Genomic DNA, 24,649 nt, shown 5'->3' on the forward strand with positions numbered 1-24,649 from the left:
TGAATAGAATATTTGTTAGATCAGATTTATGCAGCTATTTCCTAATATAGGGGTATTCATCATCATGTGAAATTTATTATGACTGTTCTTTCTACTCGTATAACTGCTGTGGTCATTTAGATGATCACATATAAATGTGTGGACACAATAGTGCAATATTATCCCTGACATGACAACAATCCTGCGGGATATAGAGGAGACATTTTGGTAGGCGTAAATTGGTAAGTTGTATCCGAGAGGTTACAATTCATTCCTGGCAGCGGAATGCATGTGCGTTCCACCGAAAGCAGGAAGTTCGGCATTTGGAACGCAAACATGCGTTCCAAATGCCGAACTTCCTGCTTTCGATGGAACGTTCCACTGCTTCTGATGATGGGAATGAATCATTGCTTGTGTGGGAGAAGCTGGCGGTATAGCTAAGAAGTGATCAAGCCTGGGCACAGAGGCAGGTATCGGGTGGCTGTGCCCCCTCGGGCTTGCACCCCGGGCGACGGCACCACCCGCACCTGCCTAGTTACGGCTCTGGACCATTTCTTCCTTGAATGTCCCTTCAATATTTGGGTTTATGAGAGAGTTTCACACACCCTGGGTATCCCTTCTCTCTCAGGGATCAGTTTAAAAATACAAATAAAAAAATTGTGAAAACATACTTAAGTTTCGGCAAGATCTCATTAATTAAAAGTTCAGTTTTCCGTGGGATGCATAAACAATGCAATACACATTAACTAGCGGGTCCGCCCAAATTTTTAATCGTCGGACTCCACCCACAAGTGGTGGAGCACTGCTTTAGTGCTTTATGTTATCATGAGCGTTTGCCAGATCTTTTCATGGTTAGTGTACCAAGCTACAAGCACGTGGTGAGGACGTCACCATAGAAATCATAGAATGCCCATACCTTTGCCCTCAAGAAATATGGCAAGAGTCTTACGTTCGCCGACTCTTACGTCATCACGTAGATAAGCCGGTATCCGTCATACGCCGCGCGTTGCGGCCTACTTGGGGATTTGGAGCCGCGGCCTCGAGTGAAAATCGTTACCGGTGGGAAAGTCGACTTTCCCGTCCTAAAAATGAGCAAGAGAAAAGCACCGCAGGAGAGTATGAATGAGGGGATAACGGACTTCCTCGTAGGTGAGAGAGAGAAGGGAAGGCGGAGGTGTGGTCCCTGTACACAGAGGGGTCACAATGGCAGACTAACGTGATGTGTATAATGTATGCACTTCGCAATGGGAATTATGACCCATATACGATATCCATGAACGCATAGGAGCGAGCTGTGTCAGACATAGCCAAGGCTAGTCATTCAAATTGATTCATTCTTTTTTAACATTCATGTATATAAGCTTATAACTAAAGAAGTCCATGACCGATATGTTTCACTAATCCGTATGTGATATCTGGTTATACACAACAAACATCAATGAGAAATATAATGTATAGTTTAGCAATATAATCTAATATTCGTAATAAAAAATGTAAATATTTTATTTCATAAAGGCATCTCCCATAATTAATTGTAAGATATTTGAAAGCATTTACATTGCAACCAATCTTTATTGTGTATATTTGTGTTTGGTTGTGGAGCTTGTTCCACACTATGCACCCCTTAGGAAGTTGTCATCTGCAGTATTAAAAAGGAAAAAAAAGTCTGTTACTACTTCCCCCAAAATCTGTTATTTTATTATGTGTTGTAATCCTTTTCTGATATAAAAAAAAATATGACATAATACTTCTATACTATAGCAAAGTTGTCGACGGTTGAGGAAAGTATAAGAGCCGAATCTATACTAAATATAATAAAAAAGCCGGATAAGTACTAATTGTACATAAAAAGCTGGATCCATACTACAGATACACAAAAAGCCAGAAGCACACTAAATTCACACTGAATTTTCATGACCACACCCGTATCCATAATAAATTCACCCAAACACACCTGGATCCACCCTAAATTTACCCAAAATAAAAAGGATCCTGCTGGATAAATTTGTGCTTGCAAATTATTCATGGATCTAGCAGAATCTGTGTGTTTCTATTAGCATTGAACTGAGTGCATTAACATGAATAAGGCATATATCCTGGTGTGTTATCTATGGATCTAGGAGTCTTTGGGGGGAATTTAGTTAGCTGCGGAGTGCTTCCTGAACAGTCGAGAAGGTGACGTAATATTGCAGATTTCTCCTTGCACGCCATAAAGGTGCACAGAGAAATATGCGATGTTGAGATACCGTAGTACCTGCAAATGTTCGGCAGCACATTGCGCATAATTGAATACCCTATAGTGAATTTGTTTTTCATCTGGGTGTCTGCATGAATGAGTTATGAAGCCGTCTTTTTGTGTGGCTCCTGCTTTCTATGTGAATTTAGTATGGATCTGGCAAAATCCAGCTTTTACCCACACCCAAACAGTTGAAAGCAATTTTTAAGGGCAGTGCTGGGAAGCTAGACCAAACATGATGTGATCTTTGAGTATGGCTATAATGTAATAATATTGTATATTCTTCTTTGAGAAGTATATTTTATGCATCATACAAAATAAGATTATATGCTGAGCATTGCATGCAGAACAAACAGTGGTGCTATGCATTTGGTTGAGATTGGGAAAAAATAGATGTTGCCAGAGCCATAGTGCTCCAGAGACAAACATTTAAAGCCTGACCTTAGGGAATGAGTAATATGCGGCAACCCTATGCTGTAGTCATAGAAAAATATTTAAAAAAATAAATAAAAGTTTTAGTATTAATATGTGTTAATGTAAACATACTTTAACCAGTTCTTAGTTTTGTATACCACCTGTATATTATATAGTATTGAATACTGATTTGATATTTATGTAATCTTTTTGCATTTCTATTTTCAGAGCTGGCCAATTACGAGCGGAATGTGAATAGAGCAATCCATAAGTACAATGCCTACAGGTCTGTGCAAGGCTCTCATCTGTTGATCTTTTAAATTGATGCAAACATAATCACGTATGCAGTATTCTGTGTGTACACTCTTCTGTTTCTTAGAACAAAGTTGTGGCAGAAGCCTATACCAGATTCTCTGTAAACCTACTAAAGTTTGCATCGCTTTCTAATCTTTAATATCTGAGTGAGCGTTTGTCTCTCCTCAGTCAACCGGTCAAAAATGTAACATGAAAGGGATGGAATGAAATAAGACTTGTGTGCATATGGCCTCTTTATATAGTAACTTGCACTCTTTAGTACATAATATTTGAAAAGCATTGTTCTTTTGTGTATTTTAACGTTAACAGTAAAATCTGTAAAGATAATGAATGTGCATTATGAGACAAATCTGTAACTAATATGAGCAGTAGAAAAGGACTGAATGTTGTCAGTCTGCTGTTTTCATTTCGATCTTCCGTATGTAGTGTCGAATCTATATCAGATTGTTCACCTGTAAGTGTCAGATTATCAGTTATGAGCTCATCAGCTGGAGAGAATTAAGCAAAAATCACGTATAGCAGAAAACTACGCCCCAAAAGGTTTTAACCACTCATGTTCCCTTCACACAGATGTTAGTATATTCTCTCATTATCCACACTAGAACTCCCCAGGAGGGGGGCTGGCTTATCTCCTGTCTGGCATTTCTATCTCTGTTGATAACATGACCATAAATCCCACCCCACAAGCTCGCTGCCTAGGTGTAATCCTTGATTCACGCCTATCCTTTGTTCCCCACATTGACTCTATATCTAAATCATGTTACATACATCTAAAGAACATTTCCAGAGTCCGCACATATCTCACACAAGACACTGCTAAAACCTTAATTCATGCACTAATCATCTCCCGCATTGACTATTGCAATTCCCTCCTTACTGGTCTTCCCAAAAACAGACTCAAACCCCTAAAATCTATTTTGCATGCTTCGGCAAGACTGATTTTCCTTGCAAATAGCTATTCCTCTGTTGAATCACTCTGTATGTCTCTACACTGGCTGCCTGTCTTCTACCGAATCCAATATAAAATACTTTTACTAACCTACAAGGCCATCAACAAAGCTGCACCAACATACATCTCCTCTCTTGTCTCAAAATATCTCCCAACTCGGCAACTCCGTTCTGCAAAAGATCTGCGTCTCTCATCCACCCTCATTACATCCTCCCATTCCCGGTTACAGGACTTTTTTCGGGCTGCACCCACTCTATGGAACTCTCTCCCTCGCACAATAAGACTCTCCTCTGTTCTACAAACTTTCAAGCGTTCTCTGAAAACCTACCTATTCAGACAAGCTTATAATATTCCTCAACCACCATCTTAACCTCACTACCTTTAGCCTGTTACACAATTTCACACAAGACAACTACCCCCGGACCAACATTGTTGTGTGACAGGATCATTTAGCTTATGAGTCACCCTACCTTTGCAGTCTGGCTGGGCCAAGATGCAAAATGTATACTTAACCTCATGTGTCAATCTCCCATTGTCCCATAGATTGTAAGCTTGCGAGCAGGGCCTTCTCACCTCTTTGTCTGTTTTACCCAGTTTGTTTATTAGTTTATTACGTTTGTCCCCAATTGTAAAGCGCTACGGAATATGTTGGCGCTATATAAATAAATGATGATGATGATGATGATGGTATGTTCAAGGTTATAAGCATAGCCTTGCAAATAATGAATTACTCTTACAAAACAGGTGCATCTAATTGTATTTAAGCTATAACAGAACAAAATGGCTATAAGGCAACAAGATGGCGTCAGCTTAGCAAAATCACATTTCTCAGTAGAATCTAATACCCCATTCATACTGCACCAAAATCCCGGGTTTTTCCCGGGGCAAGGTCAAACGACCCGGGTCTTGGTGCAGTATGAATGGTACAAGTGAAAAATCCCGGGTCTTCAACCCGGGATTTATCGAGGGGTAATACCCGGGTTGCCTGCACTATGAATGGTGCAACCCGAATTTTTTTTTCCATATTCCAGCTTTCAGCCAATGAAAAGTGCTCTGGTGATGACTCCCACAAATTGCCAGGGCACAGACTTGTGCAGTATGAATGGGGTCAACCCGGGAAATTCCCGGGTCCAAGGTGCAGTATGAATGGTGTTTCTGAGCTTGGGATGCTCCGAGCCCCTGCAAAAACCCGGGATATTCCCGGGGCGGCAGTATGGAAAGAAACAGTGAAGTGTTCGTTTGGGCAGAGGTTCAGAATCCCTTATAGGCTAAATATCCAGAGTCTGAGAACCATTCCACTCATTGTTTGTTTATTCATAAGTAGAGAATTGGGATGAGCCAGATTTCTCCTATATTATGGTTGACAACATTTAAATATTTTGGCTCCCCAGCTGCTTGAAGGATTGACTGTTTATTACTTTATTGAAACAATGTTGCTACACTCTGCAAAACAAATAGTCTTAGCTGCCTGCCAAGTTCTGTTGTTGTGAATAGGTAAAAAAAGATTATTCTCGGCCCCCAATTCATATCTACATATGGAATGTGTAGTACCCTTGAAGCTTACAGTAGGGTATTATTTATTGAGACAGATGCAGAAATTATTTCATTTTATACGGTGTAAAAAATCTATAGGGTTGGAACAGAGCTGTGCCTGGTTTCAATATATTTTATTTTATTTCAAAAGTGTTTCATTTCTCCTCCTGTCATGCAGGAAAGCAGCCTCTGTGATTGCAAAGTACCCCACAAAAATCAAGAGTGGAACAGAAGCCAAGAAGCTGGTGAGCACTCCTCAGATTTAAAACACATCCCGGAAATCTGTATTTCAAGTAGATAAGCAATATGATTGGGCCTTCCACATATATTCTTGGAAAAAATAGTTTCTCAGAAGGAAAAGGGCACATAACAGGATAATTTGAGTAAAGTAGTAGAACAGTAGGAATATTGAAATGTGACATACAAAACTTTAGACCTTGGTAGTAATGATGTTACTTATTCAATTAATTGGAAATGTAGAAATAACCGATTTTTCAATTTTTTTGTATCCACTAAAGTTGTTTTTTTTGCATCAAACTTTTAACTCCCCCCGCTGTCACGAACACCCAGCCTCTCTCAGATACAGCAATCTGAACAGCTGGCCATGACTGGCGTTACGAATAAATACGTCTTTTCTGTCACCACAAAGGATTTACTATGGCGTCCTTACGTTCACCAAAACCACTTATTAATGTTTCACACTTTAATCACATACACATGTAGCATGAGCCTTACTTGGCTTCGTAAATTGACAAAGAATCACTGAGAATATGTTAGATTAAATTTATTTAATACGAAAAATGTTTCCAAGGCTTAAATACAAAACTGTTAATAAGACATACAGGATAAGTTGCACAGATAAGTTTCAGAAAAAAAATAGGAAATAAAACCAGGTCAGATTGATTCCCAAAATGACACAGGGCTTCGAAGTGAGTTAGGGATGTCCTGAGATCTGGGACATTCACAGGGTCTGAGTTCTCACCTCTGCTCGTTCTGTTTGGCCGGTCAGGTCCACATCCTCTGCATACCAAAAAACTCCTCAGAGAAGCTTATCTATCCCTGGGCCTGGCTAATTTCAGAAGACTATTGACACTTGCATAGGTTCAGACTCTTGTCATTTAGCAAAGCACATGTTGAGATTACATTACAAGGTTACATACAATATACATTGCCATACCTGAATATTAAGGGAAAATAACAATAATACATAATCGTCACACCCCCATACTAGAAGACACAGCTGTCTGTGAGCTATACGATTTAAAATCCTGTGAAAGCTATGTAGTTTGATGACCCCCACAGGACTGCCATTTGATGATGACTTCATGTTCTACTTCCTTTAAAGTGAAGCCAACTAATCAGACAGTGTCCACTTAATGTAGAATTCTAACAGCACTATCATTTCTTGACTTCAAAATTGGGGCCTTTAACTCCTAAAGTGTGTTCGGGAGTCTCCTCATTCTGCTCGGTGGGGAGGGGATATATGGAAAATAACACATTTAGGTTATATTTCCTCTTAGAAGTTATATGTTTATTTTAATGTGTTTAGAATCTAATTAATTTGGTGACAATGAGCAGTTAGACTCCTTTTGAACTCTGCTGTCTCATCTTACACTGCCTGACTTTAACGAGCCACGGCTCTGTGTTAGACTATATAGTTGGTCAAATAATACATAGCTTTACATATGTTTACATATATTGTTTGTATAGTTTCATCTATATTATTTAAATTTTTTATTGAATATTCATCAGTATTAATAAGGGAGTAAACAGACCAGTACAGTCAGGAGCGTGCTCAGTGTGCTTGATTTCAGAGTCCTTTATTTTAACAAGTTTGTCCCCCTCATTTTCAGGATGGTGTAGGAGCCAAAATAGCAGAGAAGATTGATGAATTTTTGGCCACTGGAAAATTGCGCAAACTAGAAAAGGTAACAGAATGCCCCCGTTGTATCGCCAATTCAGGCCAACTGGTACCGTGACACTTCTGGTCAGTCATCTCAGCCTGTGCAGCTCACTGTAGCATTTCCAGATTTCCCATAAACCAAATCTCATCCATTCTTTTTTTCAACATTTAACCGTAAAGTGTGTATTATATGAAGTCTCCTGAAATGTTTACATTTATTCAAAGTACTACCTAATCTGAAGAAATGTGTGCTAAACCTTTTATTATACATTTAAATGTTTTAAAAATACCCCTTTTTATTTTGCTTTTTATATGTTTTATTATTTAACAGTACATGTTGTTTCTCAGTCTCCAGTAGTGGGAGATACATAGTGGGTTGTGTTTCTGGGATGCAGGGCTGTGGAAAATAATGGATTCCTCCTGCCCCTATAATCCCACTGCACACTTCCCCTCATCCTCAGCTTTTACCAGTGTGGAGGAAGCGAGGCTTTTTGCCCTTGTTTTGTATTGCATTTTCTTTTATGTTATTTTGCTTCATGATATTTTATAGTTACTAGAAGGACAGCTTTAGTAGCCCCTAGAGTGAGTCTACCTACTTGTGTTCCTGGTCTTGGCTCCTGGTCAAGTGGAGTCATGGCTGTCTAGGAAGACTCCCTTCCCATCATGACCTCTCTATAATCGTTAACAACTCCACTATCTCCTCTGTCACCCAACTCCGCTGCCTAGGAGTCACTCTTGACTCCTCTCTCTCTTTTGCCCCCCACATTCAATCCCTTGCCCAAGCCTGACGCTTCCAACTCCGTAACATTGCCCGCATCCGTCCCTTCCTCTCTCAAGATGCCACCAAAACTGTCATCCATGCTCTCATCATTTCCTGCCTCGACTACTGCAACGTCCTCCTTACTGGCCTCCCCTGCTCCCACCTCGCCCCCCTCCGCTCTATACTTAATGCGGGTGCGAGACTCATCTTCCTCTCACGCCGCTCCTCCTCTGCCTCCCCTCTCTGTCTTGCCTTACACTGGCTCCCCTTCCCCTACAGAATCCTTTTCAAACTCCTCACCACCACTTACAAGGCTCTCTCCCAGTCTACTGCCCCTTATATCTCTAACCTCCTCTCCATTCACACTCCCGCCCGCTCCCTCCGCTCGGACAATGATCGCCGCCTCTCCTCCACTCTGATCACCTCTTCCCACTCTAGAATACAAGACTTCTCCCGAGCTGCCCCCCTTCACTGGAACGACCTCCCTCGCTCCATCCGTCTCTCACCCAATCTGTGCTCCTTCAAGCGGGCACTTAAAACTCACCTGTTCCTTAAGGCCTACCAACCATCCACTTAACCTCTCACCTCTTCTGTTTCTCCCATATCCCTGGCTCCTCTTCTCTCCCCTTTGCTTCACTGGCTCCCTTTTGTGCCTGATTTTGTTTACCCTCCCTTAGGATGTAAGCTCGTATGAGTAGGGCCCCTCTCCCCTCCTGTCTCCAAACCTGTTCTTCCGCTCCGTCTTTACAGTATTTGCCTGCCTGGAGTTTCTGAAGTTCTGGTACTTTGTGTTTATTGTTCTGTATTGTTTTACCCTGTATAGTCTACTGTTTGTACCGTGTACGGCGCTGCGGAAACCTTGTGGCGCCTAACAAATAAACAATAATAATAATAAAAGGGGTTATTTCATCGTTGTTGAAGCATTACTTGTCCTCCTGACATGGTCGCATCAATGTCCAAGTCAAAGAGGGCTGTATGGTGGCTTTTACTATTCTCCTGTGGCACCTGGTGGGCCTTCAGAAACCTGGACTCTCTCTAGGACGGGGGTTTCCATTACTGGAACACACTTTGGTGCATTTCTAAACACTGGGAGAAAGGCAGTCTTGTTCTGTATACCATAATGCCAGCATCCAGGGACAAGCAACTGTGTTTTGGCGGAGGTACCGGAATCCATGTTCAAGATTACAGTTACTACGCACCCATCTGTAATGGTTCTTAATTATGTCTGTTCCTCATGCCAGACTAAATTACCTGAGGCTCAGGAAGTGCACTCTGCAGTACCTGCTCAGATCCTATTTCTTCTTGCAAGCAGAACCTGGTTCTGTATTCCCTACAGTGCTTTTGAGACCATTTGTTTGGTTACTCTGTTTTTTCACTGGGAGGGTGGTCGGACCATCTTGAGTAGTGCATCATGGGCTATTATTATTATCTTTTATTTATAAGGCGCCACAAAGGGTCCGCAGCATTGTACATACAGCTTGGGGTAACAATACATGACATACAAGGTATCCCAAAACAAAGTGCAGTAAAAGCAAAGAATAATAAATATAGACGAAGAGCAATATGTATAAACAAGTACCAATTTAGCAGAGAGAAGTTCATAGGGCAAAGAGGTGAAAGTGAATTCCAATCTACAGATAGGAAGGGAAGTAGAGAGGTGGGGAGTGCATAAAGGGATGCAACGTTCTTCTCCAGTGCCCGGCTGCCTAGAGGTGAAACATAACCAACCTCCTACAGCCTGTGAGAAAGGGATTTAATGGTAATCCATTCTTCAATTCTATTATATAGGGTTAATAAGTATCCATTAAATCTGTCTGAGGTAGCCTTTGGAGGCAGGTAGACATACCACATGTGTAGAACCTAGAGCATAGAATTATGAGGCTTTAATACATGGGACACCTGTAATTCTGTAGATCCTTATCCTACCTAACACAGTATCTACAGTAGGGAGTACACATTTCACTTTGAAATAAAGCAAGATGCTGATATAAAATATATTCAGGTTCTGTACAGTGACAGTCATGTATTCTATCACAGAGTGTTTGAGTCATCTGACAAATCACTACTCAGCAATAGAAGATTATATTTTACAGGAGTGATAGTAATATGCTCCAAATATTAGTGATAACATAACTACTCGCCAAAATAAAGGTATAGTTTACTCGTATTCATGTCATTTGTATGTTACAGAGCTGTTTCATCTGCAGTGTGATCTGATCGATATTACTATTAGGCAATATAAAGACTAACATGACTATATCTAGGCATGACAAAGTCGCAGTTTGGAAGATAATTTGGATTTTAAATAGACCCTTTTTAACGCTACCATTACTGATATCTGTCCTTTTGGGATAACTGAATGACAACAAAGGCTGAAGTGACACAATTAGAATTGAACTATGTAATCACCACCTCTCTTTTCTGGTATGTAGATTCGCCAAGATGACACAAGTTCTTCTATCAATTTCTTAACGCGGGTCAGTGGAATAGGGTGAGTTACATTCTTCCCAACACTGCTGTGAATTGTGAAAACAGAGCAGATAGAGACAAGAGGTGCAGTAGAATGCTTCCTGGTCTACTTACAGCCCACTCTCTGTTTTAGACTGTCTACGTATTCTGCAGTGCTCTGTAAGCCATGATACAGATTAAATTTACAATAAATATCAGATATGTTTTGTCTGGGGAAGGTGAGTTAAACCTGAAGATGATGGAGGGGCTTCCATGAAGCATTGTGTTATACTGTGTACCTGTTGGTATTGAAATAAAGTGGCTTGAATGAGCACATAGAACTTCAGCTATGGCCTTCTGTATGGCATGTAACCCCAGATCATTTATTGATCTTGGGAGCACCACTAACCCTCATAATAATACATTGAGGGTATAGTGATATAATTGATATTTATCTGGGAGAGGGGCAGGATGTTTAAGAGAAAAAGAGACCTCAAGGTTTCAGAGTACAAGTCAATTTTCCGATTGTGGGGTTGCATCAAGGTGAGAGAGTCGGTGTTGGAAAGATTGTTGACAGGAGAGGTATAGAGATAGTTGCAATAACCTGTGGACTGCATATAAAGTATAAAGAAAAACAGAAAGGAGAAGAGCACTGAAATGTGGTGTACCCAAATAACAGGGAATGTGGAGAGGACATAGAGCCTTCTAAGGAAAGTCTGACCGTGCCGACATAACCGGTGATCTGACCTTTCCGCATCACTGTCGAATGACCAGATATGTGAACGGTTTTATCTCACATGGGTGCACTAACCTAAGTGTTTTGTCCCTAATTGCTACTTTGCACTATAAGTATGGGGACCTGCTTTTTCAGGTTGAACGATGATCCTACAAAGTACCGGTATATAATATAGTGTCACAACTAACGGCGCCTAATATCGTAGTATACAAACTGTTCACAGTAATCACAGCTAATATAATAGTCTTGAATAATATCGGCTCTAAAAGCCGTTTACTCCCAAATGTCTGACTCTTTTTTTATAATACATTTCATCCGGATCCAAACGGAAAAAATCCCCCTCAGGGAGATGTACTCACCAAAAGTAGGTAGTACATCAGCGTGTATCACTCTCCTATGGACACTCCGTTTATGCCGTGAACTCCTCCAAAAGCTGTAATCAGGATGATGTCCTGAGAGTTCTACTCTGGGTACCACAACAGCTGGGACGGAAGATGCACCAACAGGATACTGAAGTAGCAGGTATGAATGCTCTAAAAGAAAAGAGTCAGTACCCAAGTTTAACCAGTGCGAATTTTACCAGTAAAGTACTGAGCAGCATAGTGAGCCACAAAGAAATGTGCAAGTTGTAATTCCAGTGTTTGGCTGATGCTGCAGTGGGGAGCACTGGTACTGATAAAATTTGACAAAGCAGGACTGGGTACTGACTCTTTTCTTTTAGAGCATTCATACCTGCTACTTCAGTATCCTGTTGGTGCATCTTCCGTCCCAGCTGTTGTGGTACCCAGAGTAGAACTCTCAGGACATCATCCTGATTACAGCTTTTGGAGGAGTTCACGGCATAAACGGAGTGTCCATAGGAGAGTGATACACGCTGATGTACTACCTACTTTTGGTGCGTACATCTCCCTGAGGGGGATTTTTTCCGTTTGGATCCGGATGAAATGTATTATAAAAAAAGAGTCAGACATTTGGGAGTAAACGGCTTTTAGAGCCGATATTATTCAAGACTATTATATTAGCTGTGATTACTGTGAACAGTTTGTATACTACGATATTAGGCGCCGTTAGTTGTGACACTATATTATATATATTGTATCCTTTTTTACTTCTTTGTGGATAGGAGTAGCCACATACGGGCTGCCATATATCCTTATCAGCGCTGTGGTTTCTATCTATTTTGATACAGATGATCCTACAAAGGTTGTCATTATTGACCCTGGTCTCCCAGTATATCTGATCAATTATAATTCTGTTTCATCCATTCTTTGGACAAGTCTCCTTTCTTTACCATCCTCTATGAGTATTCTGAGACCAGTGGCACTGAGACAAATGACGGCATAGTCACTAAATATGTGCCAGTAGATGAGCGTAACACATCCAGTGTCTGCTCAAATGGTTCTGCATGGACCTCCAGCAAAACAAATGGCAGCAAGCACAGAAGTGACATGCAGGTGTTAGGTAGTAGCTAAGGCTGGCACAGGACAAGCAAGGTTGGACAAGCATTGGCAGAGGAGCAGTGTGTGCAGGGAGTATCTTTGACATCTAATTTTAAAAATATAACACATTCCTGCAATTTTAGATACTATGTGACTTGTTATATTGGTTTTTTTCGGGCGTGTGAGAGGCACATACAGGGCTATCTTTTAGTAGCATATTGGAATAACTATCCATCTATTTCATTTCATTTTAAAGTTCTTCTGAATGTAGTCAATATTCCACAAAAACTACATTTACTTCAACCTCATAAATGTTAGTTTGGTAGTCTTGCCAAGTAGAGATAAAAAATATGTGTACTTCTGTGTAAAATGTTAAAAATAGTTAATTATAGAAGAAGAAAGAGGATAGGATTATTGTATCTTCCTTTTTTATTATTATTTTACCGGGGTGACCTTCAGGAATAACAATTATAGGTCAAATTTAAACTGTATTTACCAGCTGCTATCAGAACCACTGTGTTTGGATCTATAAGTGCAGGCTGGCAGAGGAACCGTGATTTTGGGTGACTACTGTTTCCAGCTCGCCAGTAACCTAACGGGATGTCTTGATGGCATCACAGGATTTCCTTGTCTCATTACAAATATACAGTGTTCAGTTTCAATGTGTGTTTAACAATTGCGGGGACAGGGACTGGACAATGCAGTGCCTGGCCCTAAGACAGTCAGCCCAAGCGCAGCCACCTTCTTTAATGACAATTAAGAGATCAAATCACTTGGAACCTGGGACATTAATGATGTTTATATTTTAAATTGCCAGCACAGCTTGGTTTCTGCAGAGTGGGAAGTGAGCAGTAAGACATGGTCTCTGATTGTCATTGTACCTTGTGTTACAGGCCAGCAGCTGCTCGCAAACTTGTGGAAGAAGGAATCAAGACTTTAGATGGTAAGTCTCACCAAGTAACATGTATCTTCAGCACCAGTTATTACATACATGGAGCATAACCGAGCACATGCATCAATCTTGCTGTTTGTCACAGCAGCCAAACATCTACCTGACCCTGCCTGTGATTCTAGGGTAAATGCTAACCCCACACTTGAAGGGATCTTCATCAAAGTTTTCAGCCTTACCCGATCCAATGTGATCCGGTATGATGAGCCCACACACAGTGATATGGTTGGTCAATTTGACCGAACAATGATGCGTGCAAAGCTTCATATGTATGCAGGGTCCCCAGATTGAGTCTTTAATCATATACTGTATCACTTTGTTTGCAATTGGCAGATCCCAGTGCTCCTGGTCTCTCCTGCTCAGTTTGGGTTTCCTGTTCTATTGTGTACTGTATTAGGCATCCTCATTACCTCTGTAAATTACTAGAAACCCTGTATTGCTCCAGAGATCTGACCACTAAAAGGGACAACCCTTGAGAATTACTCATTCAGTAAGTCAGCATAGATTCTTGCTAAACCATAGGGATTTGAGAAACAGAAGCATCTATAATCTTTGGAGCCAAAGAGAAAATCCCCTGAGCCATATATTCTGTATGCGGTGCTGCTTGGAGACCTTTATGTCTTATGAGTTCCTGTATGTGGCTGGAGCTGCTTAATGTGTAGTGACTTCTAAGTAGTGGATCCAGTTTGTCTTTACTCTGTTCAAACATGGACAACAGTTGCAGGAAGTTAATAAACACAGGAGAGGTTCATCCATACAGTGTTTTATACTTCAGCTACCCAGATATTGTATCATTCTCTCTTTCTTCCTAGATCTAAAAAATAATGAACACAAACTGAATCATCATCAAAAGATTGGATTAAAGTGAGTAATCCTGTTCCAGTATACTTTATCTAGATATAAACCGGTGCTATGACTGGGGCACAAGGCTCTACATATGTCTTAGTCAGTGGTTTCCCTAAGGGCTTCTGGGTATCTCCTCTTCTACTTTCACACCTCATATCCTCCTCTGGCACTGTCACTTGTTGACCTCCTGCACCCTCTTTCTCCTCTACCCCAAAATGTTTCTGCTCATGTGCTTTTTTTTTTCCTACTGATTTCTAGGAACATACTTTGTTTTCTCTCTCTCCTCCAGGCCCAGACTACTCTGAAGCATGACCTTACTGTTATAGTATATGTGCACACTGTGCTTCCCTGGTCTAAGCATATACTACTACACTGAAATAGTAGCGTATGTGTGTCTTACACTAAATACATTATTTAATAACATGGTGCATTGTGCTCCATGTTATTACGTAACTTGTCAGATTTTATCTGTCTTTATTTTCTAAATCTGTTATAAAATAATAAATGTTTACGTCTGGTTGTTATAGGTTACAGCAGATTTGTGCACATTACATGGTATTATTAAATAAGCCCCACTGTGTGTGTTTCACAGCCTGACCAGAGCACCCTGATCTACTGCAAGTCATTTTATAGGAAGAAAGTGCCACCTTCTCTCTTCACTTCCTTGCAGTGGGTCCACAAAATGACTTACATATTAGAAACTGAACTCAAATGTGTTTTCAAATTACAGTTTTATATATACAAAATCCTTTATGCTGTAATTAATACAGAAGAGCTTACACAGTACAGGGACAGGAGCAGCACTTTAATACACAGTACAGGGCTTGTAGCTCACATTGTAATATAAAGTACGGGGAGAGGAGCCGACACTGTATTGCGCAGTACAGGGATAGGAGCCGACGCAGTAGCGCACAGTACGGGGAGAGGAGCCGACGCTGTAGTGCACAGTACGGGGAGAGGAGCCGACGCTGTAGTGCACAGTACGGGGAGAGGAGCCGACGCTGTAGTGCACAGTACGGGGAGAGGAGCCGATGCTGTAGTGCACAGTACGGGGAGAGGAGCCGACGCTGTTAAACAGACAGTATGGAGAACGGAGCTCACAATACAAAAAGAGATTTACCTTTTCTTTTATTTCTTTAGATACTTTGAAGATTTTGAGATGCGAATCCCTCGGGATGAGATGGTTAAGATGCAGGTAAAGCTGTGTTACATCATTTGATTAAGGATGGGAGAGGTTTTCATGACCATACCTCGCTTAATAGAAAAGTAAACATTTTATTTTTTATTTTTTTGTTGTTTAATTGTGCTACAATCTTGTAAATGACAGAATTAATTTGGTAACATATCTGTACTCTCCTTTTAATGCATCGTCCAGCCCTATTCTTTCCTAATATATATATATATATATATATATATATATATATATATATATATATATATATATATATATATATATATATATATATATATATATATATATACATATATACATACATACATACACACACACACACACACACACACACACACACACACACACACACACACACACACACACACACACACACTCCTCTGGTCCTTCTAGGTGTGAGTTGGTCATGCTTTGACCCGCAAACATTCTATTGCTGTTATCTCTCAATTCGTTCTTTTCTTGCTTAGTCATGTATGATGGTAGAATCTTCTTGGTATTTGTGGCTCTGATTCACTAGTCAGGGAGCAGGAAACAGAAGGAGAAGTATGAAGATGGTGGGAACCCATTTCTATTTACCTCCACCACTTTTAATTAAACTTTCCTATTGACATTTAGGTCAGTATTCCGTACTAGGATTGGGAACAATCATTTTTACAAAAAAGTATCCATGTCCTAATATCAGTCCTACCTACAGATGGAGCCAGGTATTTCTAGGCAAGTGGTAGACAAGCTGTAGCCATTTACATACAGTCAAGTCCATAAATATTGGGACATCGACACAATTCTCATATTTTGGGCTCTATACACCACCAATTTTCAGCCTAATGATGGCTTGCTTCACTGATAGTGACAGCTCTTTAGATCTCATATTGAGAGTCGACAGCAACAGATTCCAAATGCAAATGTCACACCTAGAATCATAGAAAACTCCAGACCTTTTACCTGCTTAATTGATGATGAAATAACGAGGGAATAGCCCACACATGTCCATGAAATAGGTTTTGAGTCGATTGTCCCATTACTTTTGGTACCTTAAAAAGTGTGATATAGAAACTGTTGTAATTACGACACTGTTCACCTGATTTTGATGTAAATACCCTCAAGTTAAAGCTGAAAGTCTGCAGTTAAAGCCTATCTTGTTAGTTTCATTTAAAATTCATTGTGGTGGTGTATAGAGCCCAAAATATGAGAATTGTGTCAATGTCACAATATTGATGGACTTGACTGTACACTTCTATGCAAATGACTTGTGCCAAAACCTCTCCCCTTACTAAATTAACCCATTTTCACCCCAACATAGGATTTACCATCCTAATTTTTTTTTTCAGGAAATTGTTTTTGAACAAGTGAAGACTCTGGATCCAGAGTACATCGCCACTGTATGTGGTAGCTACAGGCGAGGTATCCATCTCCCCGTTTTTCTATATTAATAGTATTGTTTGATGAGAGAGGAAAAGCTTTCTGCCATGTAGTTGAAGCCTGTATAAATAAGCTTGGTGACATTATTTTGAAGCCTTTTTATTTATTTCTTTATTTTTAACTGCAAAGTCTCTGAAATGTGGCTGTTGAATGAATATATATATATATATATATATATATATATATATATATATATATTTATTGCTCTATAGTTGGGGCCACATACAGAAGGAACAGAAGCATCCAGTGAGTGCAATTAAAACGTCCCTTTATTTACCGCAGTTACATATAATTCTTCACCAAATATGAATTAAAAACAGTGGTGGCATTATCTGTACTGCACAAAATGGGGTCCCGGAAGGGCTTAAACTTTATTCATGGTGCCCAGTACACACCTGTTGTTACATGCTTGCTGGATGCAATTGCTGGAGTTTAGGACAAAGTGCAAAGCCCAAAAGGCTAATTTGCCAAGAAGCTGTGCTCCTTGTGTCCTCCTTCAATGTTCCGAGTGACTATGATAGAGGCAGTTCCTTCAGTAGAGTTCTGCAGTGATCAAGAATGTGCATTTATAGTAGCAGCATTGTTTACAATTGTGCTATTGTAAGAGTAAATTTCTCAGCCTCATTCCTACAGGCTCCTGACTATTGGAAATGGACAGTAAATAAGTCATATTATAAATATGTTTACCTTTAAAAATCCTCTCTCCATGTTGTCTTCAGGAGCAGAGTCCAGTGGGGATATGGATATTCTCCTAACTCACCCAGACTTCACCTCCGAGTCTACAAAACAGGTCAGCGATACATGGACACTGCAAGCTTTTTTCATTCAGAAATAATTCAACTTGTGTAAGATCTAGAAGCCTGGTATCCATAGATATGACAGCCTTACCTCCCAATACCTGATGCCGATAGTTGCTGCAAGTTCATATTTGTTCATGGTATCTCTTCTACATTAAACATTTTAGGTTTGCTTCACTTTCTCTTCAGTTGACCCATGCTGTATACCTAGTTACTTTCTAGGGTAGAGGTGACTTGGCCTAAGTATTTTCATCAGGGAAATTGTGTACATGATAGATGGGTAACCTTTCTTGATGAGTTTGCTTATTTTGAATGTGAGGCAGACATTATAATCAACTTTTCTGCATCAAAAGTCCCTGCCCTTCTTTTGTAAGGTGTCACACTGACTACCTCCTACATTCTAGAGCAGAAGTCACTTAGCAGAGGTATTGTCCTCAGGGTAATTGTGTACGTGATCTTTTACATTGATGGGAAACGTACATTACTTACAGGAACAGAATGGAGCGCTAATATCACCATTTAGCTCAGGCTTAATCCAGTAGTCATTGAACTACAAGTCCCAGTGTACTCTGCCTGTGTTTGGTGGTCCAGTGGTTGCTGATCTCTCTTCCGTTTGTCATATGCTATCAATGTAGTGTGTTTATTTCAGGAGCCATCTAATGGTTCCTGTCACAATACCGGAATTATCTACTGGCTATTTAGCCTTGCCATCAGGCTAAGAGCACCTGAAGTTATACGGTTTCCCAGTGCTGTTAACATGAGTGATTTTTATACTCGGGCAAATATCCTAATAAAGAATATAAGGTTGATTAACAAAGTTCACCAGCAGAACTATAACTATTTAAGTATAATTACACCATCACACTGTAACCAAAACAACCATACAGATACATAACACCCTTAGCCAATCCCTGGGTAATGGGTTACTTATCCTTAGCTGCCAACAAAGCAGTGGTCCAGCCTAGTGTCCCCTCACTTTCAGCGTCAGCCCCATAGAGTTTGGTGGACTGAAGAGCAAGATTTAAGATACAAAGTGTTGCTGGAAGTCTTCCCAGTGAGAGGGAGGTCTAAGGCAGGCTTAACCTCATTAGGTTCCATTATGCAATTTACTTTAGGCAAAATATAGATTCTTTATGAATTGCTTTACTTTCAATTAAATATCTACAATAACTTGTAAAAAAAAAAGCCCTGCAAAATATAACAAGATCTTAAATTAAGTGAACTTTAAGGTCAATGAGGGTTAGTTAGTAACACTGCTCAAAAAATGCAAATCTCTACCCACACCATAGCGACCAATCAGATGTATGTATTAGTTGTCTCACTTGTATTCGAAAAACAGCTTATTGCTGATTAGTTGTTACATATGTGTTAGTATATAGTCCGCAGTGTCCTTTTAATATATAAATAAATGGTAATAATAATAAATCACATTCTTATTTCATCCCTCTGCTTTTTGAAAGGCTTTTATTGTGTTTAATTTGTGGTGTCAATTTATTGATTAGAATGCACATAGTCCTCATCATTGTTTACTTATAAGGCTCCACAGATTCCATAGCGCCTGACAGTCCTCTTACATATATAACATACATGGGTACAATAAGTATTACTACAGATAAGAACGGTGATATGAATACAATTAGACATAACGTCTCTATGGTTGGGATCGAGCTAGCATTAATAGCATAAGGTAACGGGGGATTCAGACATGAGACCTGGAGAGAGGAACCTGCCTTAGAGAGCTTCCAGTCTACAGATTTTTTCCTTGATGGCCTATAAATATAATTTGTATAATCGGCCCTTTCTGGCATTAAAACATACCAATTATACAGGATTACTGAGAATAACAATATATTCATCACATTTCAGGTATTATGATAGGGTAAGAGGAACATTTATTGAATAAATACTTAAGAGGAGGAAGCGGATGACGATTAGCCTCCTTTTTCTTCGAAGAGTCCGCTTTAGCGACTGGCTTTTCAACTGAGGGCACTAGAGAGGGAAGGTCTTCCCTGATGGACCTCCAGCAGCGTGGGAGGAAGTTAAAGCTGCTGCAGAAAATAGGGGGCATGGTGGGAAAATTGTTAGAGGAGAGGCAGGATGGAAGTGCTAGGAGAGTGGATTAGCTGTCTCAGTGGTTGGTTAGGGTGAAGGTGTGCAACAGTACAGAAGTGCCTATGAAAGAAAGTGATGCCTCTGCCAAGAATGTGGGGGTCCCATGTCTATACTTGCTATGGATAGAGCAGTTGCTCACAAAGCCAAAAAAAGAGGGTTTGGGTCTCGCAACTTTGACAGCTTCTATGTATCCATAGCTATCTGCAAGAGGTACTAAGGTCACACAGATAGGCCCCTCACGTAGCTTTAGACACTGAGGGCCTCTGCTCCTGAGAAGCCTTGCTCCAAACTGTTTTTCCCCAAAAAGACTGTTCCATCTTACCTTGTCACCTTCTGAACCACTACTATGGCTGCAAATCTGAGGTTCCCTCTGGGAGAATCTAGATGGACTTCAGGTGGCCTGTTGCTGATAGGTCAGTGGAGGATGAGTTGCAGGAGAGTTGTGTGAAGCTGCTGGGGATTTTTTCTTTTGACTGGGGAGGTCTCTGGCATCTTACAGTTGTATTATACTTTTTATATGGTAATGAAACTCTTCTATCATCACTAAAGTTCTAATAACTTACAGTAGAACATACATTGTCCCCATATTCAGACATGTCTATGAAGTCTCTAGGAATTATATGCAATAGATGCCAGGTGCAGTACAGAAGTCTATCGACTCGATCCAGCTCTGCACATAATGTTCTTTTTATCAAATCGTTCAGTTTCTGAAATGTTATTTGGGAGTCTTTGTTTTTTGTTTTTCCCCAGCCACACCTTTTACACCAAGTAGTCCAGTGTCTGGAAGAGTGTAACTTCATAACGGACACACTGGTGAAAGGAGACACCAAGTTCATGGTAAGAAGGCAGTCCTAATATTTTCTAGACTAGTTTGATGCCAAGTTGCCTTACAGAGTGTGAAATAAAATAAGGTTCTGCAGTTCTCAAACAAAATAAAAACTACCAGACTGTAGTTCTGCATCCAAAGTAACTTGTAATTGATTCATCTGGCACTGAATGATTGTTTGTTACTATTAGATGCTGATTTATGTCTCCATTTATGTATTGTCGTGGTCTTATTCCATCCACTGCCCCTGCTGGTCTTCGATATTTATCTTTGGTGTCCCATAGGCAGCTCATTGTCTGCACATAATCACCTCCACTCCACAGTACCTCATGCTGTTCTGTCCTTTCCACAGGGTGTGTGCCAGCTACCATCTGAAGGAGGCAAACAGTACCCCTTCCGTAGACTTGATATCAGGTAATGGGTCAAATAACTTGCCCGTCAGGTCTGGGGCATTCGCTGTAAAAAAGTGCAGGGAAGCTGTTATTTTTTAAATTGTGCACAGATCATGACATACAAATAAAAAGTGCTGAATAAAAAATAACATTATAAAGTCTACATCACCATCTCCAAGCGAGCACCTTGATCCTTTCTTACCAAAAGTCAAATTGTAAGAAACGATATAGCCTGCACCTATCTTTAGGTGTCATAGCTCTAAGGCCCACACACAATGATCCTAACCTTCCTGCTCTGTGTGTCAGGAAACAACAATTCCCAGTACTTATGTCTACTAATTAATACACATAGATGACCCTACTGACTGCACAGTGTCTTACCCCAGCTTCATATGTACTGTATTTCTCCTTTCTAGAAAAACATTGTCCTCACAAAATCATTTATCTGAGTTATTTTTAAATATGGTTTTATGTTATAGATATTTTTTTAAAAAAAAATCTTAATTGTTTTATACAATTCGTGTACACACAAAAAACCTCCCCAAAGCATGTATCCTCTACTCATACTGATCATTATGACACAGTGTGTGTGTGAACCAATTTGTGCTTCTTGGTTCCATCTCAGGCCCTGCCGGCTGTCATACAAGTGGCGCTCAGTGCTTAGAGGTGCCTGCCACTTTGGTCCGAAGGCTGTGCCACTGTATAGTAATGGTGGCCCAGACAGTCCTCTACAGAATGTTTTGGGTTTGGTGACTGTATGAAACACAGCAATTGAGCCTAATATTTTATATTTATAAGTTGCTCTTTGTCACATCAGGCTGATCCCCAAGGACCAGTATTATTGTGGAGTTCTCTATTTCACTGGCAGCGATATTTTCAACAAGAACATGCGCACCCATGCTCTGGAGAAAGGCTTTACCCTGAATGAGTACACACTGCGCCCACTGGGAGTCACAGGTCGGTGTGTGTCTTGCTCTCTCTGTAGCTACATGTACGTCTGTACAACCCTCCATGCTCATTTCTTCTTCTTTACAGGAATAGCTGGAGAACCCCTTCCCATAGACAGTGAGAAAGACATCTTTGACTACATCCAGTGGAAATACCGCGAGCCAAAGGAACGTAGCGAGTGAGAACCATCTCATACTGGAGTTATCTGCTCATCACGGGGTGACTTCAAGAGCATATGTCTCTCTGATACGATCATATATAGATTATTACTACCAAGGGATGATGCGCTCTGAAGTATTATGAAAAGAACAATCATGATCCACCATTTCAGAGATAAATCGGTGTATAGCAGATAGACCCTTAATGTAGTTGTCACAAATCTGTTACAGAATCATGTTTTTATGTAATTTTTTTCTTAGACTTCAGTACTGTGGATAGATTAGTGCATTGTATATAGTGCCATCTTATAAAACATTTCAGGAATAATTATCACACTACCAGATGCCCTTGTAGAATGTGGGGGTCGCATATTTAGAGATTCAAGAGCCCCAGATCCATCCACAAGTTTGCTGGCGTCCTAGATTCCTTTTGCCACATCCACGGTAATCCAGAGGCACAAAGACTGATCTATGGGGAAAATATACTTTCTGAATTAATTATTGATGTAACATTGGACCTGTCCTATTAAATCCTGGGCACATTCTACCACTACTACTGCCATTAAGAGGTGTGAAGAGACCCAATATATAATCCAAAATTTGTAATTGTGTTGTATGCAAAATATGCAGCTTTATTATTTTTTAGTTTTCACCCAGGCATGTTTTGAAATGTTTTGGGGTTTTTTTCTGTTTTAGGGGTGGGGGTGTTGTAGACTCAATTTCCCGTTTTTATTACTTTTATTTCTAATAGGAGGTAACACTTCTTAGACTAGTGGCACATGTATAGCTTGGAACCTGATTGTAGTGTAAGTGCCCACTAGCATCAGTAAAGCTTATCCTACCTGCTGAACGGTTTCCCATCTGTAGTGTTGGTTTTTAAAAACATAAAGCCTCATTGTAGCTAAATTATAATGTGATGTAAATGGGTAAAACATGTATAAACCCACTCCTAAGACTTTTCTTTTATTCAGTGTTTTAGTTTATTTTACCAAGCTGCAGGAGTGTAATGTGTGTTATTTGTGAGGGAATTCATGTATATCAGCAAGGCCCAGTTCTCTTGTAGTGACACAAAATGATGGTAAAAGCAGTGTGTGCTTAACACACCTGGCAATATTACTGTGTATTAACCTCTTCATTCATCACAAGAAAATACAAGTCATCTATACTCCATCTGTCACTATTGGGTATTTGTATTACAGAAACAAATCGCTGTGCTTTCTGTCCTTCATTGTTTGTGATGAAGGTAAAGTCTGGCATTCCCTCCAACACCTGTAGCAGAATGCAGTGTCGTAATTCCAGGTTTCAATCCTCAAGCTTGAACAGAATATTTCTTACCTTACCTACTGTGAGCCTGTTACTGTGATTGCCGAAGATTGTCTTCAGTGCACTGCTCCCTCTTCTTCTCCCCCATGCCAGTGGGGAGTTTATAGTTTATTATTTAATGTCAGAAAAAGGGAACGAATACTGCACTAGACAAATTTGATAACTGAAATAAATGAAGTGTTTAGGCTTACATTTGTTCTCATAATCAGGATTTGGTGCATATTAATATCAAGTGACTTTATTTGCAGTTGTTATGACTTGTTATATGAATTGTTTTGTTTTTTTCCAAACTACAAAGTGACAAAACTGCCACTCTAGCCTGGTAGTAATTTGCAAAAAGCCAGTATTTTCTTTTGTCACTCACAATTAACAATGGAATTGTGCAATGTTTTATGAAGAATAAAAGAGATCAAGCACCATTGCTGAAACCAGCATAGTTGTTGCAATTACTTACATTTCATAATATTTGAAAAATTGTTGTATATTTTCCCCTTACATTTGTATAACATATTGCATTGCTTTTCACTTTCACAATGCTATGCTAATTTGTCCAATCACACTCTGCAAACCTCTCTAGCGCACTGCAGCTCCTATACTACCCGGGAAGCAAGTGGTCATTTCTCACAAAGTTTCTGCCCCAGCACAAACCCCATTGTTCCGTTGTAAAGAAAATACTGTTTACAGCACACTCAATTCTTAAATCATTGGATCGCTGCAGTGCAAGGATCACAAAGCAAGAAAAAAAGCTTAGAAAAAGGAATTTACAAAAAATCTGCATTGGTTTTAATATTAAATGCTGCTACCAGTACTTTTCTGTCTGAGACATATTTACATTATTCTGCAGCCAACATAGCTCCCACCTTTATAATGATATACAGTAGATGGCTGGAGTTATTGCACATGTAAAATTTGGATACACTAGGGAGTTACCAGTAAATCCAACAAGGTGCAGTTTTGCAACCTTTGCAAAAAAAC

At 40.0% G+C, this 24,649-nt stretch overlaps 1 protein-coding gene across 1 annotated transcript; it reads left to right on the top strand.

The window, feature by feature from the left end:
• Window positions 1-956: 956 nt before the first annotated feature.
• On the top strand, window positions 957-24,106 carry POLB (DNA polymerase beta). Its single transcript, XM_075207060.1, has 14 exons — window positions 957-1,128; window positions 2,858-2,915; window positions 5,605-5,671; window positions 7,280-7,354; window positions 10,522-10,580; window positions 13,606-13,655; window positions 14,474-14,525; window positions 15,648-15,702; window positions 17,028-17,100; window positions 17,838-17,908; window positions 20,778-20,864; window positions 21,206-21,267; window positions 22,063-22,202; window positions 22,281-24,106. Exons 1-14 carry the CDS (start codon window positions 1,068-1,070, stop codon window positions 22,373-22,375), a joined length of 1,005 nt encoding a protein of 334 aa, XP_075063161.1. The 5' UTR covers window positions 957-1,067; the 3' UTR covers window positions 22,376-24,106.
• The last annotated feature ends 543 nt before the right edge of the window (window positions 24,107-24,649 follow it).

This window comes from Mixophyes fleayi, chromosome 4 (assembly GCF_038048845.1).
Source record: "Mixophyes fleayi isolate aMixFle1 chromosome 4, aMixFle1.hap1, whole genome shotgun sequence".
In the NCBI taxonomy this organism is placed as follows: Eukaryota; Metazoa; Chordata; class Amphibia; order Anura; family Limnodynastidae; genus Mixophyes; species Mixophyes fleayi.

What these genes read in the sequence shown, in the direction of transcription:
- POLB (XM_075207060.1), top strand. Translation starts at nt 1,068, where the DNA reads ATGAGCAAGAGAAAAGCACCGCAGGAGAGTATGAATGAGGGGATAACG. An exon ending in ATGTGGTAGCTACAGGCGAG is followed by an intron (nt 17,101 to 17,837) that starts GTATCCATCTCC and finishes TGTTGTCTTCAG; the next exon opens with GAGCAGAGTCCAGTGGGGAT. An exon ending in GCGCCCACTGGGAGTCACAG is followed by an intron (nt 22,203 to 22,280) that starts GTCGGTGTGTGT and finishes TCTTCTTTACAG; the next exon opens with GAATAGCTGGAGAACCCCTT.